The 17,760-nt window shown below is 36.9% G+C and overlaps 1 protein-coding gene across 14 annotated transcripts in view; it reads left to right on the top strand.

The window, feature by feature from the left end:
- The window catches only part of CCDC88A (coiled-coil domain containing 88A), a 79,939-nt gene that overhangs the window by 11,924 nt on the left and 50,255 nt on the right, over positions 1-17,760 (top strand). For all 14 annotated transcript variants that reach the window (XM_027788397.2, XM_005238578.4, XM_027788398.2 and 11 more), the window contains 3 exons: positions 7,829-7,937; positions 12,171-12,240; positions 16,823-16,881. In XM_027788397.2, coding sequence (XP_027644198.2) covers positions 7,829-7,937; positions 12,171-12,240; positions 16,823-16,881 — 238 coding nt within the window. The remainder of the gene's footprint in view (positions 1-7,828; positions 7,938-12,170; positions 12,241-16,822; positions 16,882-17,760) is intronic.

Below are 17,760 nucleotides of genomic sequence, written 5' to 3'. Positions count from 1 at the left end.
TGTTGAACTTTGGGTACATATAGTCAGTCAGTGCAGAGTTAGCAAAATGTCCTTAATTGAGATGCTAATACGCACCTTATTTTGTGGTAAAGGGTATCTTGGCATTTGTAATGATACCTTTAGATGTTTGAGTAGATGTCTGCAGAACTACATGACCATCTTAACTGTGCAGTGATCGCTGCTCAAACAGTATTGTCCCAGGGGTAGAAATACAGGTGTTCTACAAGTAAGGGGTAGATTGTCATAAATGCCTGCTAAAAAGTTAGAGAAGGGTGGTTAGTATAAATCACACCACTTGCTTATTGCAAGTTAAGATTAGAGCATCCTTTTACCGGATCCTGTGTAAGCACACAAAGATACAATGGCTAAGTAGGATTCAAAAGTGAACACTTGAGCAAATCTAGAACGTACGTCCCTTGTATCTTCAGCAAGTCAAACTGGGGCTCTGCAGTTATAATAGTCATGCATGCATTGTGTAATACCACTGGGCCATCACATCGTTCAGTATTGTCAATCATTGCAGCCTCAGGGCTTGCATGTCTTGCATGATGTTTTTCAAGAGGTGGAAGGATTCTATTGACATCTGTTTTTCAGATAAAAATGTAATGATTTAGTTCTCTGTACCCTTCAACAGTGGATAGTTTGTGTTGTGAATTATTCTTTAGGGAAGTCATCCATTTAAATCCATTTCTATCAACACAGAAATCCTGATGAACATATGCCAAAGGTATAGAAAAGGAGTGCAGTTTATTTTTTCTTTATCTTTTTGATAGGTTTAGTATGGAAATACTCTTTGGCAGCAGAAATTGATCATACTGATTGATAGATGCAGGAGGAGTTTGATGTATGCCGTCTTGTACCAGTGTTTCTAGAACGTGCGTGATCACAAGGTTCAGATCACACTGACAATATTGTACTTCAGAACCTGTGCCATTTTTTGATACTGTAACTCCTGCAGACTGACCCTTTGACTGTGATTGATGATTTTAAAACTGATCAAATTGCTTCTTTTGCCCCATATGCAGAGGTGCTTCTGGTAACTTTGTTGCCTTAAGGTACTGCTTTGTCTGGTGTCTCTACAGGTGTTTAAAGCAAATTACAGAGTGTCAACTACTTTCCAGTGAAGGCCTTGGTTATATTTTAACATTCACAGTAGAAGGACATTGCTGTATCAAATTTCTTTGTGAAATACATTTTGTATGTGATGATTTTCTTGCTTACAGTAAATAATGGAAATGCTGCTTGAATATTAGAAATTATCAAAAAATTCTGGTATCAGTAATTATTGAAATATCTGGCAGAGAGCAAGAGTGAGCCTCAGTATTCCAATGAAAGGGACTTCACAAAAAATATAACTTTATTAGGCAAGCAATGTTTATGTGTAAAAATGAATACTGTGCTACTGTACGCTAAATCACAGTTACAGTTGATATTTATTACCCTTTGAGATGTACACTTGTGCAGATTTTTTTTTTCCCAGAGTGTTTGTTTCAGCATTTCGCTGTACTTAACAAATACATTCAAACAACGATATATTTAAAATTAGGGTCTGTTGTAATACTAGACTTAATGATTAAGTACCATCAAGGAACAGATGGCAAGAGAGGACACAACTGGTTTGCAGTCTGCATAGATTTAAGCATGAAGCCATTAAGCTATCACATTCCCATTTCTGATAGATTTTGGTCAATGAAAAATTAAAGACACATAATCCCTGATTATATGAGGTCTCAATCTGTAATTAATGACACTGATAGTATTTCAAAATCACTGAAGTTCTCTGTAATCAGTACTTTTAAACTAATGCATTATTGGGATAGATGCTCTCATCTGTTTTTATTGCTATTGAAATTAATGTATCTTGTCATAAGTAGGTTGCTCTTAAATGTAAAATTGCTTAAGGGTATCTTTTACTGCTCTGCTTCCTATTGACTTCTAGACATATTTGCCCTATTTTGCTAGGCTATTTGCCACTGAAGCACTTCAGTGTCCACCTAATAAAAGGAGCAATTCAGAGTTCAGAGCATGCATTGCCTTAAAAATGTTTATAGTGTAACTAGCACAGTAGCCACTAGAATCCTATGTTTTTTAAAAAAACCTGTTTTCTAAAGTTGTCTTCTACAGTGGTCTATTTTAGAACAGATTTATTTTCAAAATTATTTCATTTGCATCTTTTTCTATTCCCAACACCATGTACTAGTTTATTTCAGTGGTATTGGACCAAGTGTATTCTAATAAGCAGATTTTTTTAGTATTAATAAAAATGTAATTATTACCAAAATTTTCTTGGTCGTAAAAATTAAACAATTCAACATAGGGATACAAGTAATTTATTAAAATCTCTAATACTTTATATTTTCTGGCAACTAATTTAACTTAAAGATGCGTGCTCTTGAAAGCAATACAGATTTTGGCAATTTATGTTTAGAATTTTATCTTTGTGTGAAAAATATTTGGACTTTAATGAGAAAAACTAATGAAATACAGTTATTTCAAATGCTTGGTAAGAAAATTACTATGTTTATTCCTGGCTTGGACCAGTCTGACAAAATACAATTACACAAACAACCTGTGATAGAAAATGTGTAGCTAACGTCATGCTATGTTATTTCCTCTTTGAGAGGAACGAATTAAGACATCAATACTTGAGATGGACCACATTGACTAAATGAAGATTATTTAAAATGGTGTTTTGTGGATTAAGGAGACTACTGAGCTTTAAAGTTGGAGGCTTTGAGAGAATGAGGCCTGGTTATCAGTAGTGGGAATGAAGGTGAGTTTATCTTTAAAATAATGTCCTGCTGAAGGACCTAATCACAGTCCTTTTGGTAACAGGACATGGTGTGAGAAGTGATCTGTCAGGCCTGTTCTTGGCTATTCAATGTACATTGCAATCCAAAACTGACAGTTCAAACATAATCTGAAAGCTAGAAATCAATGACTGAAGGTTAGGGAACATTGATAAATACAAACACTGAAGGATTCTTCAGTGGCCTCGATTTTAAACGTTTACGCTTCTACATGTGGGTCATTCTAGTAGGTAGCCTATTAATATTTGGTGTTTATTAAATATAATCATTCAGTGACATCACGTGGTTAGAAAGATTTAAATTACTGTGTACAGAGCTAAAGTCTGGTTTTCACTGGAAGGTATTGAGAGCAGATTTTCACTTTGGGAAGAGTTAGAAAATTTTTTTTTCTAAGTCAAAGTCATCCTAGTCATTGCAAGCATGTACTGATTGAGAGTCTCAAAGGCAACTTACCTCCTGTGTTTGAAGAATAACGAGCCACTACAACAATCTTTACAAGAAAGCGACAAAATCAAAGAAGTACTAGTTCTGATGAGTTACTTAGGGTACATGTTCAATTACGTTAAAAATGATTGGTAGAGTTTAGCAGTGTTAGTGCTGATATTTAAGTAACAGAACTTTATTGATCTTCAAAAGGAAGTGGTTAAACTGAAAACTATTAAGGGAATTTTGAGTTTTGGGTTTCTGTTGGACCTGTCACCATAATCTTTGGAAAAATTTAAAGTTATTAAAAGAAATCTGCTCTGCACCACATTGTCCTGGGGCTGATGTTCTGATTGTAATTTTTGACTCTGTACTAGCAGAGTATTGTATAACTGAACTGTGAGTTTTTTTCAAGTGGTAAAGATACCATTCCAGAGCACATCTGTGGCCCAAGTTTTCTCGGCAAAATTTGCAGTTTCGTAAATAGTTTCCTGCAATTAATGCCAAAGAAAAAAAAATATCTCCAAACACTTGAATGCTTTCCGTTTTCAGATATAAGAATGAATCATTTTGACCCAAAACTGTTTAACTTTTATAATAAAAAACCAAAACAAAACAAAACTGGAATGTCTGTTAAATACAAAGAATGTGTGTTAGCCATTGAGTTGGTTTTGATAGATGAAGATACACACTACATAACAAAAGGGGGGAAAAAAAAAAGGCAGGGGGGAGGATATGTGGAGTGATTGGTGGAAATAAAGTTACTAAGTTACTTTATTTTCAACAGTAGTTGAAAGATTAAAAGTACCTTTAATATGTATCAACATTAACTTTGACACAAGACTAATACCACCAAATTTCTGGTTATCTTTGTTAATGCATTATTTGGTAGAGTTGATTTCTGTTGGATTTCTAAGGATTAAGATGGAGAAGATGAAACATAAGAATCACTTGCTGTAGCACTGTTGCCAAATGTCCACTAAAGTGTTCAGATTCCATTAGTACCTTTTAGTGCATCATTTGAAATGATGGTATTCAGGAGCAAAGTCCGGGTACAAGTATAATGACACCTTAGAGTTCCTGATCTTGCCCAAATGTTATAACTTCTGACTTTAAAATTTTATTTTCATATCATCAAATAAAACACAGTGCTCATGTGATGTGTCTTTGGTGTGTGCAAGTCCCCATAGTGAAATATTGTTCTGCAAAACATGAAGATGGCAGTGGTGACAGAGGTGGGGAACTAAGAATTTGTCCCCTAAGAAATCTTGGGTTCTCACTGCCCTCACCTTCTTTTCTTTTTCCTCCTCCACACAGATATCTTCGGCACTGATTGTTTCTGCTGTTGTTCAGGAATTTGTTTCTGTGTTCATTTCCTATTTGTAGTATTGGGATAGAAACAATTTATCTTAAAAGTGTGTAACGATTTATGTTTACAAGCCATTGCAAAAATTCAGTGCTATGCAAATGTTAAAGTTTTTGTTCTTAGGAGATCTGTCTAAATTTTCTAGTACAGCTTTTGAAATGAGAAAGTGTAACACCTGAACTTTTCTGACATTGCTGTTTTGAATTCTTGTGGTTGCACACTAATTTTTGTGTTGATACTAAAATAAGAGCTGTTACAATATCCAGGAAACTAGTGCCCACTGTTTTGAGTGCTCTAAAGGGAGAGTCATCTAAAATGTATGGCCGTAGAAGCGCTGCTGAAGATGATGAAAAAGCCTGGAGATAATCCGATAGTCATTAAGATTAAAGATGAAGATTAAGAGCCCAAATCAGCCTTTTGGAGATATGAATGTAGAAATAGGAGACTTCAGCTGATCTCTGTATGCCATCAGGTCAGCAGGATTTATCCTGGATTTTCGCTTCTGAATTTTAAGAAATGTGAATGAATTCAGTTTGGAAAGGAGTTCAGTTCTGCCCATCTGCAAAGTATGATAATTTTTAGCCCATTTAGTTTCTTTTGCAACTGTAGGTTGGCTGAATTGATAAATCCAAGGTGACATTTTAGTCATGCAGTTTGGTTAATATATCCTAAAATATACTTCAGTTGTCAATAATATTTTTAGGAACGTAGTGATGAGCATTTAGGAATGAGGCAATTTCCTGTGTAAGAATCCATGTCCTAATTTTCCTGGATTTACTTTCATATATATGAGAAAAAAGATGCTATGCTTGCTGCTTTTCTTTCAAAAAATGATTGTGTTGGAAGTGTGTTTTATATATGATCTGACTTTCTTTTGCAGTAGTGGTTTTTTATGTTATTTCTATTCATGCTTACAAGCCAGGAAAATCTGATAGCAATAAACTGAAGAAAAGACATAAATACATGTTTTAAAAATTCTAATGTGCTAAACCCAAAGCAAGCTGTAAAAGGCAAATAAAAGTTTGTTTAGATAACTTAAATGAAAAAGTTGTAAGTATTGTCTACAGTGACACTTATACAAAGAATATGTGAAACTACGTATCGAAGTGATAAATTGCGTTAAAATAAGTCACGATACTGCTGTGTTCAGTGGAGTAGAGGAAAGAGTTCATTTTGAGGTATTGGTTCTTCACACTTATGCGTTACAGCTGAATCGAGTATCTGTGTAGAAATGTATGAATCATATTTATATTGATGATCTTATAGACTACTTACATATTTTGTCAAAAGAAACTATATATATTTGTTCTCTAAGATGCATATTCTTTTTCTGTGTCCTCTACACAGCCTTCAGTTTATGTGCATCAGTAGCATGTGGCTTTTGGGTTGCAGGTCCTCGGTGTCCTGCCAGGGCAGTTCATGCTGACCTGTAACCTGCTCCATTCATCGTCCTTCTAAGGAACTCTGCAGGTGTACACTCTGTGATGGATGTGCTTTTCGACAGGCACTTCCCATTCTCCAGGGGCAGGTGTACCTGTACACCACCTGGCAATACGGTATGCCCACGTAGTTGAGGGAGGGCCTGTGGTGAGCCTTTGCATGCTGCTTAGAACCCAGGGGATTCACCTGTGGAAAAAGTACAAATACAAGACCTTCCCTGAAGGTGTGACTTTTTAGTAACCGAAGCATCATCTGTACCATGTGTAGAGTAACTACCTCTCTTTTAGACAACACTTGTATGAAAAATGATGAACTAGCGGGTTTTTGGCAATGGCATTTCTTTTCCCTTGGTATTTGGTTGTACCCACTGCAAGATTCAGGTCGTTTTTGTGTTACAGCAAGTTACTCCTCTTTATGCCTTTGATTCCCAGGTATAATCCTTGGTCTGTACGAGTTGTTATTGAACTGCTGTCACACCACTTTTGGACTTTATCAGGATCGTTCTCAATTGCTATAGTGGTCTTTGAAGGGGTTTTTTTGAGGGTTGTTTTTATGTTTTTGGGGGCTCCCTCCCCCCCCAAGTTTTGGAAAGAGCAGTTCTGGTGAGTGTATTTTGTATTTGATTGTCTACATCATTAATGACAATGTTGAATAAAACCAGACCCAGCAGACACACACCCTTGCAGGAACCTACAATTCGACAGTGAAAATTTGGTAGTTTCTTGTGTGAGTGCAGTATTCCAGCCAGCTGCATGTTTATCTGACAATAATATCATTAATACAATAGTATCATTAAATATCAAAAGTTGCATTGTGCAACTGGATCAAGTATCTTTGTAAAAGTTAAGGAACTTCACATGGGCTGTCCCTTGTGAATTCTCTAAGCTTTTTACAGGGTGTTGTGGCGGAGTTGCACTGAATCTGCATTGTTTTTCTTGAAAAATCACTATGAATGGTTGTCACACTGTTTTGTGTGTGGTTAATAACTTGGTATGTTATGAGGTATTGAAAAAGGGCAACTCATCTCCATTTCCTCAGATCCTTTCTATTTTGTAAAGGAAAAAGGGATTGATTTCTTTTCTGAAGCCAAGATAAACCAGAGAAAAATCTGGTAGAATGTGAAAGTACATGACAAACTCCAATTAATAATCTCTTTGTTGACAGATTTCAGTCATCTGTAAATAAATTTAAAATAATATAGTGTGTGTTAGCACGATGTATTTCATATTCCTCATTCTTCTAAAAGTTAGAACTTACATTCTATTTTTGTGCTTCATGGTAGCAAAACAACATTGTGTAGTTTTTCAGTATGCAGACATTTGTTAATGTAGCCAGACTGAGTTCTGTTATTCGTAATTGTCTGCATCAGTGAGAATGATTCCTTATGTCTGCAGTATGTGCTGGAATATTTACGTTACAGCTGCGTTGTGCCTTCTGTATTCCGTCAGGGATGAGGCTGGTTGTGGAGAAGTGCAGAACCACAAAAACTTTCTACTTCCATTCATTCTCCGGTAATTGTGATGGGTGCTTCCAGTTACATACTGCGTTAATAGCCAAAAAGGGTGCTGGTCTGACTAGCTGTATCAGGGACAGATGTTTCCAGGTATTTATTTCTGCCTTTGGTAGTTACTTCCACAACTCCTTATTTACTTCTGGAGGGAAAAAAAAGGCATGGTAGCCAAGACAAGAAGTTGTTACACTAACATATTAACTGTACAGTTTGTTTTATATAGAGAACTTTAAAGATTAATGTTCAGAATGTTTAATTCTTTTTTTTTTTTCCCCCCAGTAATCCAAAGTCTGCTAATCAGAGGATAAACAAAAAAGTGAACAACGATGCATCATTAAGGATTCAAAATTTGTCTATTTTGGTGAAACAAATTAAAACTTACTATCAGGTCAGTAATTCTTTCTTGTATTGTTTTGCCTAGAATTGTTTCTAAGTATTCTTTTATAATTATGCCTTTAAGTGTAACAAAAATGAGATTAATATTTTGAGATACTTGTATGGATGGTTGTTTATGAATCTGGTCAAATTTTTTATCACACTATTTATAGCTATAATAGTAATCTGGAAACACTTGTATGTGAGCAATGATCCGTTTATGTAATAGATATTCTACATGTTCAGTTGCTCGTATAGTATATTAAGTGGTATTGGTTGGTATTTTCTGAATTGAAGCAACTTTTGTGCCTATGAGAAATTATTACATGTGCATTTAGTCTTATCAATGGAGTCTTTGTAAAAAGAATGTGATTAATTTTACTGGTTTTAGAATTAATTTGATTTTCAGTAGGAAAAAAATCAGTGAGGTGAAAATAATCAAATGGGAATTCATAGTAAATACCGTGATGACTTAATTTAGAGCTATAAAATAGCCATTGAATTTTTGTGTGTTTTGTGTGATAGGTAGGAGCTGGTTACTATGCCTTCTAGAAGCAGAACCTGGATAGAGTGGTGTACACATGGACATGCTGTAGTAGGACACTGCACATCTCACCAATGTCCCTTACAGTGTGTCTTCTAGTGCCCTTCCACCCTTCCCTGCTCCTTTCTGCCAGGAGAGTCAAGATCTGGGAGAAAATCTTTGATCTGCCACCCACAGAGCATCACAGCAAAGCCTGTACTGATGCATGCTTTTCCTCATGTATACACGTAGTGTATGGTTTCAAAAACTCCAAAGTACAGTGAAAATCCTCAACTGTCACTTACTGCAGTGGTCAACCACTGTACATCTTTCTAGCTAGCACTTCACATGTATGCATGCTTCACATCATTCTTTTCTTGGCAGCTCTTACATGTGGGTGTAAGTGCTGCCTGCCGGGACCCATATGCTTTTCCATCTCCTGATGGTAGTCATTTTTGATCAGACATTAGTGTTTCGCAACTGGTGCAGCAGAAGGCACAAACACTGACAGGATTGATCCTTATTTGAATACAAAGCGTTCCCTGTGCTTTTTTGACTTTACAGTACCTGCCAGTCCTAGTGCAGCAGTATCAGGCAGAATTGCTTGCATTTATGTAGCTTAACCTTTAAACTATTCAGGATTGTGAATGTCACCCCAAGCCTTTGTGTGAGAAATTATTTATTACAGTTTTTTAAAACAAAAAGGTATTCTTACTCAATCAATGGTAAAACTAGTCACCATCCTTTAGTGGTTCAAGTTTGTCCTGGGTAAGTGTAAGCTATATAGAACTTCTATGCTTCTCCCCCATTTCCTTCTCCAGTCTGTCTTCTAGTCTTGTGAGATGCCAACTTCTGCAGACAGTACAAGTAGGGGGAACTTGCAAATATTGCAGGTCTGGCATTTTAGCAGGGGTAAAGGCCAAACTAGAATGCTTGTTCAAATTTAAAATTGCTTTTTGCATGTGTTGGTGTTGACTCGGGCAAGCTCACATGCATACGGGGAGGTTTACACATTGTGGTAATTTATTGGTTTGGAGAGAAGTTTTAAGAGATGGACTGTAGTCTTTGTTTCCTGTCAGACTTACTGCAGCCTGGCAGCTGGTACTTTTCCCCAGCCTGTGCAAGGGTTAGCAAGGTAGCACAGTAAACTTGTTTTCAAGAAGGGATCAGTTAAGTTCCTGTCACCTGTGAAATTACCCAAGGCAGAAAGGCTAGGGCTTGACGGATGCCTTGGAATCCATCTGAGAAGTCTCTCATAGCCTGGGTTACTCCTTCACAGAGGCATGAGCCCTCACACCTGGGTGCTTCGGAAAGCTGTCCATACAGGCATTGTGCTTGGTATATGATCTCAGTGGGATGCCCGAGATCTGAGAGTAGTGAAATGTGGAAAGTATCCACTGTATTGAGATTGGCTAATATCTGGAATATTAGAGCAGGAATAAGATCTTAATGGATATGGGGATTTTTAATTTTTATCATTGTTATCCTAACTCATTAACATTATTTTTTTTTTTATTGTGAGCTTGTCCATGCTAGTTTATTCCATGTGTTTTTATAACAGCTGTGGAAAGCATTTTCTAAGTATAGCAAAAAATTGCATCAGTGTTGTATATGTACTTATCAAAAAAACTACAGCGATAGCATATAACATTCAAAATCAAAGTGTTTGTGAGATTATACATTTTTTTTGGTTCCTGCATCATCTTTGTTCTTCTCTGCAATTACAATTGTGTCGTCTTTTTCCAGGGAAGCTGCTTCACTTCCTTATAGCATCACTAGAATCTTACCAGATCCCAAACCAGTCTTCTGAGCTTATCCATTTCCTGGCAGCATAAGAGTGTGTAATTGTTCTCAGCAGTTGATTTAGGAGAACTGATCCACCTTATAAGTTTTGGTAGGCTTGGAGTTTTGAAGCCCTGAGCTTCCATGACTCCCATGGGTGCTTTGTCAGCCTGATTTGACAGATGTGTGAGTCTTTAATAAAAAAAATGCCAATGAACTGTAAAAAGTTTGTACAAGCAAGGCAGAATTTTGTAAATAGGGTGGGGTTTTTTTGCAGGTTAAACAACAGTTAATAGAACTCTGTGAATTTTGGGACACAGGTTCCAATTTCAGGTTTTTAATAGAAGCAGTCATTTTCAAAGTAAACACAGATAGAGAGCAGTTGCACCAAGCTTATTGATGAAGTTCGCACTGTGTGACAGAAAAGGTGGTAGACATCTGTGAAGCAAGGTAGAGGTGTGAAAAGAGGCGATAATGTCACTAGTCCACAGAAGACACATTTCTTGGTTACCCATGCTTGTGCTCTGCTTCACAGTAAGAAAAGCTTTATAATAGCAGCATGGAATTATTTGAGCTATTACAAAAAAACAAACGACAAAAAAGCCCCCACCCCCCCCCCCCCCACCCCCCTTCTTAAAATACGTGATTTTGGTTTGTGGTAGCTATAAACACTCATTGAATTTCTTACATTTTATGTTTTCTATAGATTTAAAACTTCCTGTGGTGCACTTAATTTCTTTTAATTTGAAAAGTTTCTTTATCAAGATCTCAGAAGTACAAGTCACAGCTAGTTAGTGTGGGCTATTTTTATTATATTATAGCAAAAAAAGCTATTTTCTCCCTCCTTATAATATGTCTTGGGCATGTGCAATGACAGTACATATTTTTCAGTCTAACATTAATCAATTCAGATAAAATTATGTACGATGTTAACTGGTGACACCTTTCAAATATAGCTATAGCTAATAATTGCTATAGGTGTTTTTCAGGAAATCCTGTCATTTTTTTTAAATTTGACATGGAGCAAGTTCACTTTTCTTATGTTAGGCTTTTGGCTTGACACCTAGTATGTGCCTTTTGGATGTAAACCGTGATGGTTCTGGAATACATTGCTTTTGTGTATGAACATTTTATGTATTCATGAATCTGTCATTGTGGGAAAACAAAAAGCATGACTCCAGAGCTGCTGATAGGATGGCATCTGCTGTGAATAAACATCTGGTAACAGGAGGAAGACTGTTCTGCTTCAGAAGAATTATATGCTCTGTCTAGACTGGGGATTTGACCTGATTACAGCCATTACTGGCTGACTATCCACTGGTACAATCTATAGAATAGATAGGCAAAGCTGCTGCTTGAGTGTGTGGGACTTACCAAACTAAAACTCTGCCTGATAATGCAGACAGGGTTTTGTACCTTTATATTCAGGACTGGCCCAGCGTATCTGCAGCAGAAAAATTTGCAATGTGTAATTTTCATATGCACGTTTTGGCAAGGCCACCAAGACTATGGACATGAAATGGAGAAAATCAATCTTTTATAGTATAAATGCAACTTAGATTTTGTTGGCACTATCAATAAGCTAGCCAGAGAAACATGAATACTAATAATTTACCGGAGTTTTGCTACGTTCTGAGGCACAGGATCTAGTTGGCTTAAGATCTATAAGCTAGCTCATTGTTATGAGAGGATTTTACTATGCTGAGATGCTTTTGCAAACCAGTAAACCAAGGCTTTTGTAGAAGTAATTCTTACTTGTAAGTTTTTTTTTTTAAATTTTAATTAGACTCCAAATAATTAATTATTGAACATGTATGTATTAAAACCTGAAAAATTTTAAACTACTTACGTAATACTAGTTTCTCTTTAGTGGTGGGTAGTATTTGATGTTTGCTTTTGTTTAATACATGATTTAAATAATATTTTAATTAACTTTTATAGGAGAATTTGCAGCAGTTGATCATGATGTCTTTGCCAAATGTATTAATAATTGGCAAAAATCCTTTTTCTGGTAAGTTTATTTTTAACTGAGATGAAAATTTATATCAGTGTAATAATTTGTATTATTTCACTGGAAATAAAATGCATATAGGATTGAGCCTTTCAACAGAAGATTGTGTAAATACTTTTAGCAAATAAGTGGTTTAATAACGAGTAGTAACATTTTCTTTGTTCACACCAAAGGTCCACGCCTTACAAAAATGTGTTCTGTCCAAACCTCAGCACTGGCTGTCATTAGGATTTATACTGAAACAAAGTGCGTTTCCCAGCAACCAGTGAGCTATTGATATGACAAAGTATAAGTTTCATGTATTCACAACTACTGTACTTTAACCATCCTTGATGTAAGCCACCCCTGAGAAAATTGGCAGTTCAGTGCATCTCACTTGGTCCAACTCCTGATCCTTGTTTTTCTTTCCCCAAAACTCTCCTGCTTCTCTTACATCGTTACCTGAAAAATATTGCAATTACCTTCTTGCTTTCTCCCCTGAACTGACGCTGTCTTCTCCATGCTCCCACCTTCTCTGCTTCCAGCTCTGAGAGTTGCAATTTTCAGACCAAGAAAATTAGCCTGTATGGACCCAGCTGACTATCCACAGCCACTTGGGAATCTCTGCACCATGCTCTCAATTCCAGAAGCACGGAGCAGACACACCTGGCCTGCATGGAGCCACTATGGATTGGGCAGAATTTATTTACTTGGGTCTAATGTGTCCCAGGTGTTCTACTTCTGATGTTCTAGCACCTCAGCAGAGAGGTTAGGAACTACTCTAACAGGCTGTGTAGCTTCCCCTGGCTTTTTTTATTTATTTAAGATGTCTTATATGCCATGCTTCCGTGTATGTGAGACAAGACTTTTCTCATGAGCAAGAAGAACCATCTGTGTTACCTCACTTTTCAATTCCAGGGTTCATAACGTTGATACTTTCCATATCCCATCTGCATATATCCCATTTATGTAGGTATCTTGATTTAATTTATTTTATTATTATTTTTACTTTCTGCTTCTGAATATTGCTGCTTTTGCTTCTGAGGTCAAAGCCTTTTTAAGTTTTTATATGTGTAGATACTGTAATCTGTCATATGCACCAAGAAGTGTGAATGTGGTCTCTTCCAAAAGAATAGAATGCATTGTACTTTTACATTTTGATTCCAGACTTTCTTAAGGTTTTTGAAAGACTCCACGGATTTGCCTAGAAACCAGATTTAGTGAAAAAACACATTAATCCACCCATGTCATAGTATTGTTTTTGTAGTGGCATTTTATTTTATTCTCTTCAAGATACTGAGGCAAAATATGTCTTTAACAATATTGTGTAGTATGCTGATATTGTATTAAAAATGCACTACAAAACCCCACAAAGATAGCTTAGTATTTATTTTTGTACATTACCCCTATGCTTTAGTCATTAATAAGAAGGCTTCTTCCTGTTTTGGGACCTCAGCTAAGTCTGTGCAGCTTTTGTGGTTTGGCAACTGGAACCTCTGCTGGTGTACACATTGCTCTCCTGTGGGGACCTTACTGGATTTGTGAGAAAATAAAGACTTTACTGTAGCATAGCCCACATATTAAAAAAAAATAATAATTGTTATATATGGACAATATTCTTCAAGGTGTTTTGGATTCCTGCCAGAGTTCATCATGGACTTTGATCTGAAACAGAAGATAGATCTGTTCCATTGGGGTCCATCCAGAACCGTTCCCCTTTGAAAATTAGGACTGTTCTTGCTGTGTTAACTTGAAAAGGACCTCATCCCTACAGGGATTTTTAAGCTTTTTCCTTTGGTGGGCAAGTGTAGCAAAATCAAACCTCAGTGACCTTTTAAGAGACTTGCTGTGTAAATCTGATTGCATCAAGGCAAGCCCCCATAGCAAAAGTGGATTCTCTGTTAATGCTTCAGATGTGGTCCACTAAAGCTTAGACTGTAGCTGTGATTTTTTTTGTGGGAATGTCTCCCAGGTTTACTTCTTTGCTCTTAAGGAATGCTTAGTACAGAAATACCAGAGGATGACAAATTGGAGAAGGCAAGGGCAGATAAGATTTCAGGAAGAGACACGTGTTTGATTATATTGGAGGCAGTTGGCTAATCAAGGAAAATGCAGATAGAATACTGGATTTGAGCTTTGGTAAAAAAAGAGGTCATCAGAGACTTCATCAAGAAACGTTTCAGTTGAGCTAATTGGCAGGAGGCCAGTTTGAGGAGAAAACTGGAGAAGAGCTACAGGCTGTGACTGTAAATGTTAAGTTAAATTACAGAGGAAAGGAGAAAGGAGAAAATGATGAGGCAAGTGTTCTTTAGTGGAGGAAGAAGAAAGATTAAAACAAGTGCATATTGCTGAGGGAGAAAGCCGGGGGAGGATGGAAGGCTAAAGAGGGTATGAAAGTATGAGTGAGTGCAGGGAAGAGCGAAGGATAGGATAGAGCAGGGACAAAGTTCAAGCAGCAAGTTGGAGGGTGTAGAAGAGAATGATCAATTTCTGTGTTTACAGTGGAGCAGAAGGAAGAAAAACATACAAGATGGTTGGTAGCAGTGGGAGGCTGGGGTGGTTCGGTATTTTGCTGTGTTCCTTCAGGGAATGTGGGGGAGAGACATGGAAACGATATTCAGATGGGCTTTTAAAAGCCAGTCAAGAGATGTTTAAGCAGTGTGCAAATGAGCATCCAAAGAGTTCAGGAATTGCTTAAAAAAAAAAAAAAAAAAGTGTGATGAATTTATTGGGGTAAATGAACATAGGATGTGAGATGTTGGGTTGCATTCCTTCAGCTACAGTATTGCTAACCTTTGTTGATTGAGACAGGCAGCCAGGTGGAGTTCCCCTTCTTTAGCTGAAGTAGCATGCTTCTGATGGAAATGTGCATCAGTATTTTCTATTTCTGTATGAAAGACTTCACAACTTGAATTTTTGGGATAGAAGAAGTCCGTATAAATGAATAAAGATCCCCCATTTGAGTCCTTGTTCTTTGTAATGTATTTACTTGACAAACCTCTTTTGAAAAATTTAAACGTTACATGTTCATTGGGATTATACATATCTCCCTCTAAGAGAAGTAGGTTGAGTCAAAGTGGAAAAAAGTTTCTCTAATTAATGTTATAATGCACAGAGAACTGCTGAAGCTATGAGGAAGGTGGAGAAGCTTAGCATCTGTCACTCATCTCTGCTCTATGGCAGCAGGCTTGACTCTTTACTGAAAGCTAGTCAAAATCATTGAAGATTCTGTGTCTGTTTAGGTTTTTTGTATGTTGCTTTTTAATTTCCTCCTTTGATCAAGATTATCTTAGATCTGTAACTTTTTGAGAAGGATTTTACATTACTTCACTTACAAAAATGGGTCACATCAAAGGAGACAGTTTTTCAAGTGCTTGTAAGTGACTGGTTACATCTTTCTGATGTTGATGTTTGCCCCAAACAGACCTAGTTGCCCAATGTAGAAGAAGATTGCAAACTGCCATTTCAGAAGGAAGGTTCTGGTTGAATTTTCTTTTAGATTATTGTAATTGTCTCATGGTCACTGGAATCATCTGTGATTACAAACTGAAACCTTTGGGGGGGGAAAAAAAAAAAGGGACTTCAGTAACTTAGGTTAGGTTCAAAAATGACTGTGCATACTTCAGTACGTGCCAGACATTCACCGTTTGCTGTTTGGGCGGAGACTGAATCTGTTATCAGCAGTAGTTACGTCAGCTGTGTCTCAGGAGTCCAGTTTTGCAGAATAAAGGTCAGATTTCTATCCAGACCCAGCGTTATTATGTTTGATGGCATTGCTTTTGTCTGGTTAGCTAACAATGACATAAACTATTGGCTAAAACCCAGAGTATGTTGTAGAAAGGATGCTGTTAGGACCCTTTTATTCCTAGGTAGCCCAATGGATAGTGTTTTCTGTTTCAGTAAAGCAAAATTATATTTGACTACAAATAATCTAATTCCAGCTAGCCTAAAGCTATTTTGCCATCCTTAAAGTGTTTACTTTATGGCATTTGTATTCTAGATATAGCATATATTTAGTAGCAAGATGAGGACATTTTGAATGTAAAAAGTAAGAAACATCTTTACTAATCTGTAAACAGAGTTCTTTAACTTAAGCTTCTTTAGGAGATTAAGATGCTTAAGAGCAGATTTGGAAATACATTTTGTTTTTTAGATGTGCAGATGAATATCTAATTCAGCTTTATAAAATGTTCTAAATGAACTTGTCACCTAACTCTTATGGCTTGGGAGTGGCAGATCATTTAAGCACTTTTGTAACAACCTTGAGATAACTGAGAAAGTGAAAACTTGATTGTAGGTCTGCAAAGCACTTTTGAAAATGCCAGTCTGAAGTTTTGCTTTACAAGGGACTGAAGTGATGTTTTTTTCCATTTGAAACTATTATGGATCTTAACCCTGTTTGTGAACAGTGAAAGTTGGCAGTTAGATGGCAAAAAGGCTAAGTTGAAAGCTGGAAAGACGGCGTTTTCTTCATCTTTTTATTTTCTAAACTAGGTTAACATGTGAAAATAATGAGAAAACCTGATGTTTTCTGAAGGGTAGGGGAAGAAGATCAAATAACCATTCTGCACCTACCATTTTTTTGTTCTTGTTTTCTTCTTAGAGCCAGGTACTGAAGAAATAAAAAAACTCCTCCTGCTTTTACTTGGTTGTGCGGTTCAGGTAAGTTTAATTATGTTTATATCTGTATGAAATGGTTCAAGTGTTACTGATTTCTTTTCTTACTATTTTAATACCTGTTGTGGTTTAACCCTGTCCGACAACCAAGCACCATGCAGCCACTTGCTCGTTTGCCCTCACCCAGAGGGTTGGGGAGGAGAATTGGAAGGGAATGTAAAACTCAAGGGTTGAGATAAAGAAAAAATTAATAGGGTAAAGCAAAAGCTACACACGCAAGCAAAGCAAGGAATTCGTTCACTACTTCCCATTGGCAGGAAGGTGTTCAGCCATCTCCTGGAAAGCAGGGCTCCATTATGAGTAACAGTTGCTCGGGAAGACAAATGCCGTAATGCTGGATGGCCCCTGCTTCCTTCTTGTTCCCCTAGTTTATATACTCAGCATGACATCATATGGTATGGAATACCTCCTTGGCTAGTTGAGTCATGTGTCCTGGCTGTGTCCCCTCCCAATTTCCTGTGGCCCCCCAGCCCTCTTGCTGGCAGGGCCCAAGAAACTGAAAAGTCCTTGATTTAGTATAAGCATTACCCCACAACAACTGAAAACATCAGTGTCCTATCGACGTTGTTTTCACATCAGAGCCAAAACACAGCACTGTACTAGCTACTAAGAAGAAAACTCTATCCCAACTGAAACCAGGACAATAGCTGAGGTGGTATGTAACTTCCTTCCTCTAGTGGTACCATTGCGTTCCTTGAAAATTTGGATATTCTTACAGTTAAAATGGCTACAACTGTACACCCTCTTACATTTTATTGTACGAATATAGCAAACTGTGTATGTGGGATTTCTAATATTTTATTAATTGCAATACTGTCCATTTACCTGATACTGTAAAGAAAGGAAGAAAATGGTAAAGTACCG

The sequence above is a fragment of the Falco peregrinus genome, chromosome 11 (assembly GCF_023634155.1).
Source record: "Falco peregrinus isolate bFalPer1 chromosome 11, bFalPer1.pri, whole genome shotgun sequence".
NCBI classification, from domain to species: domain Eukaryota; kingdom Metazoa; phylum Chordata; class Aves; order Falconiformes; family Falconidae; genus Falco; species Falco peregrinus.
The sequence above is the reverse complement of the archived record's forward strand: the minus strand, read 5'-3'. Positions and strand labels throughout refer to the sequence as shown.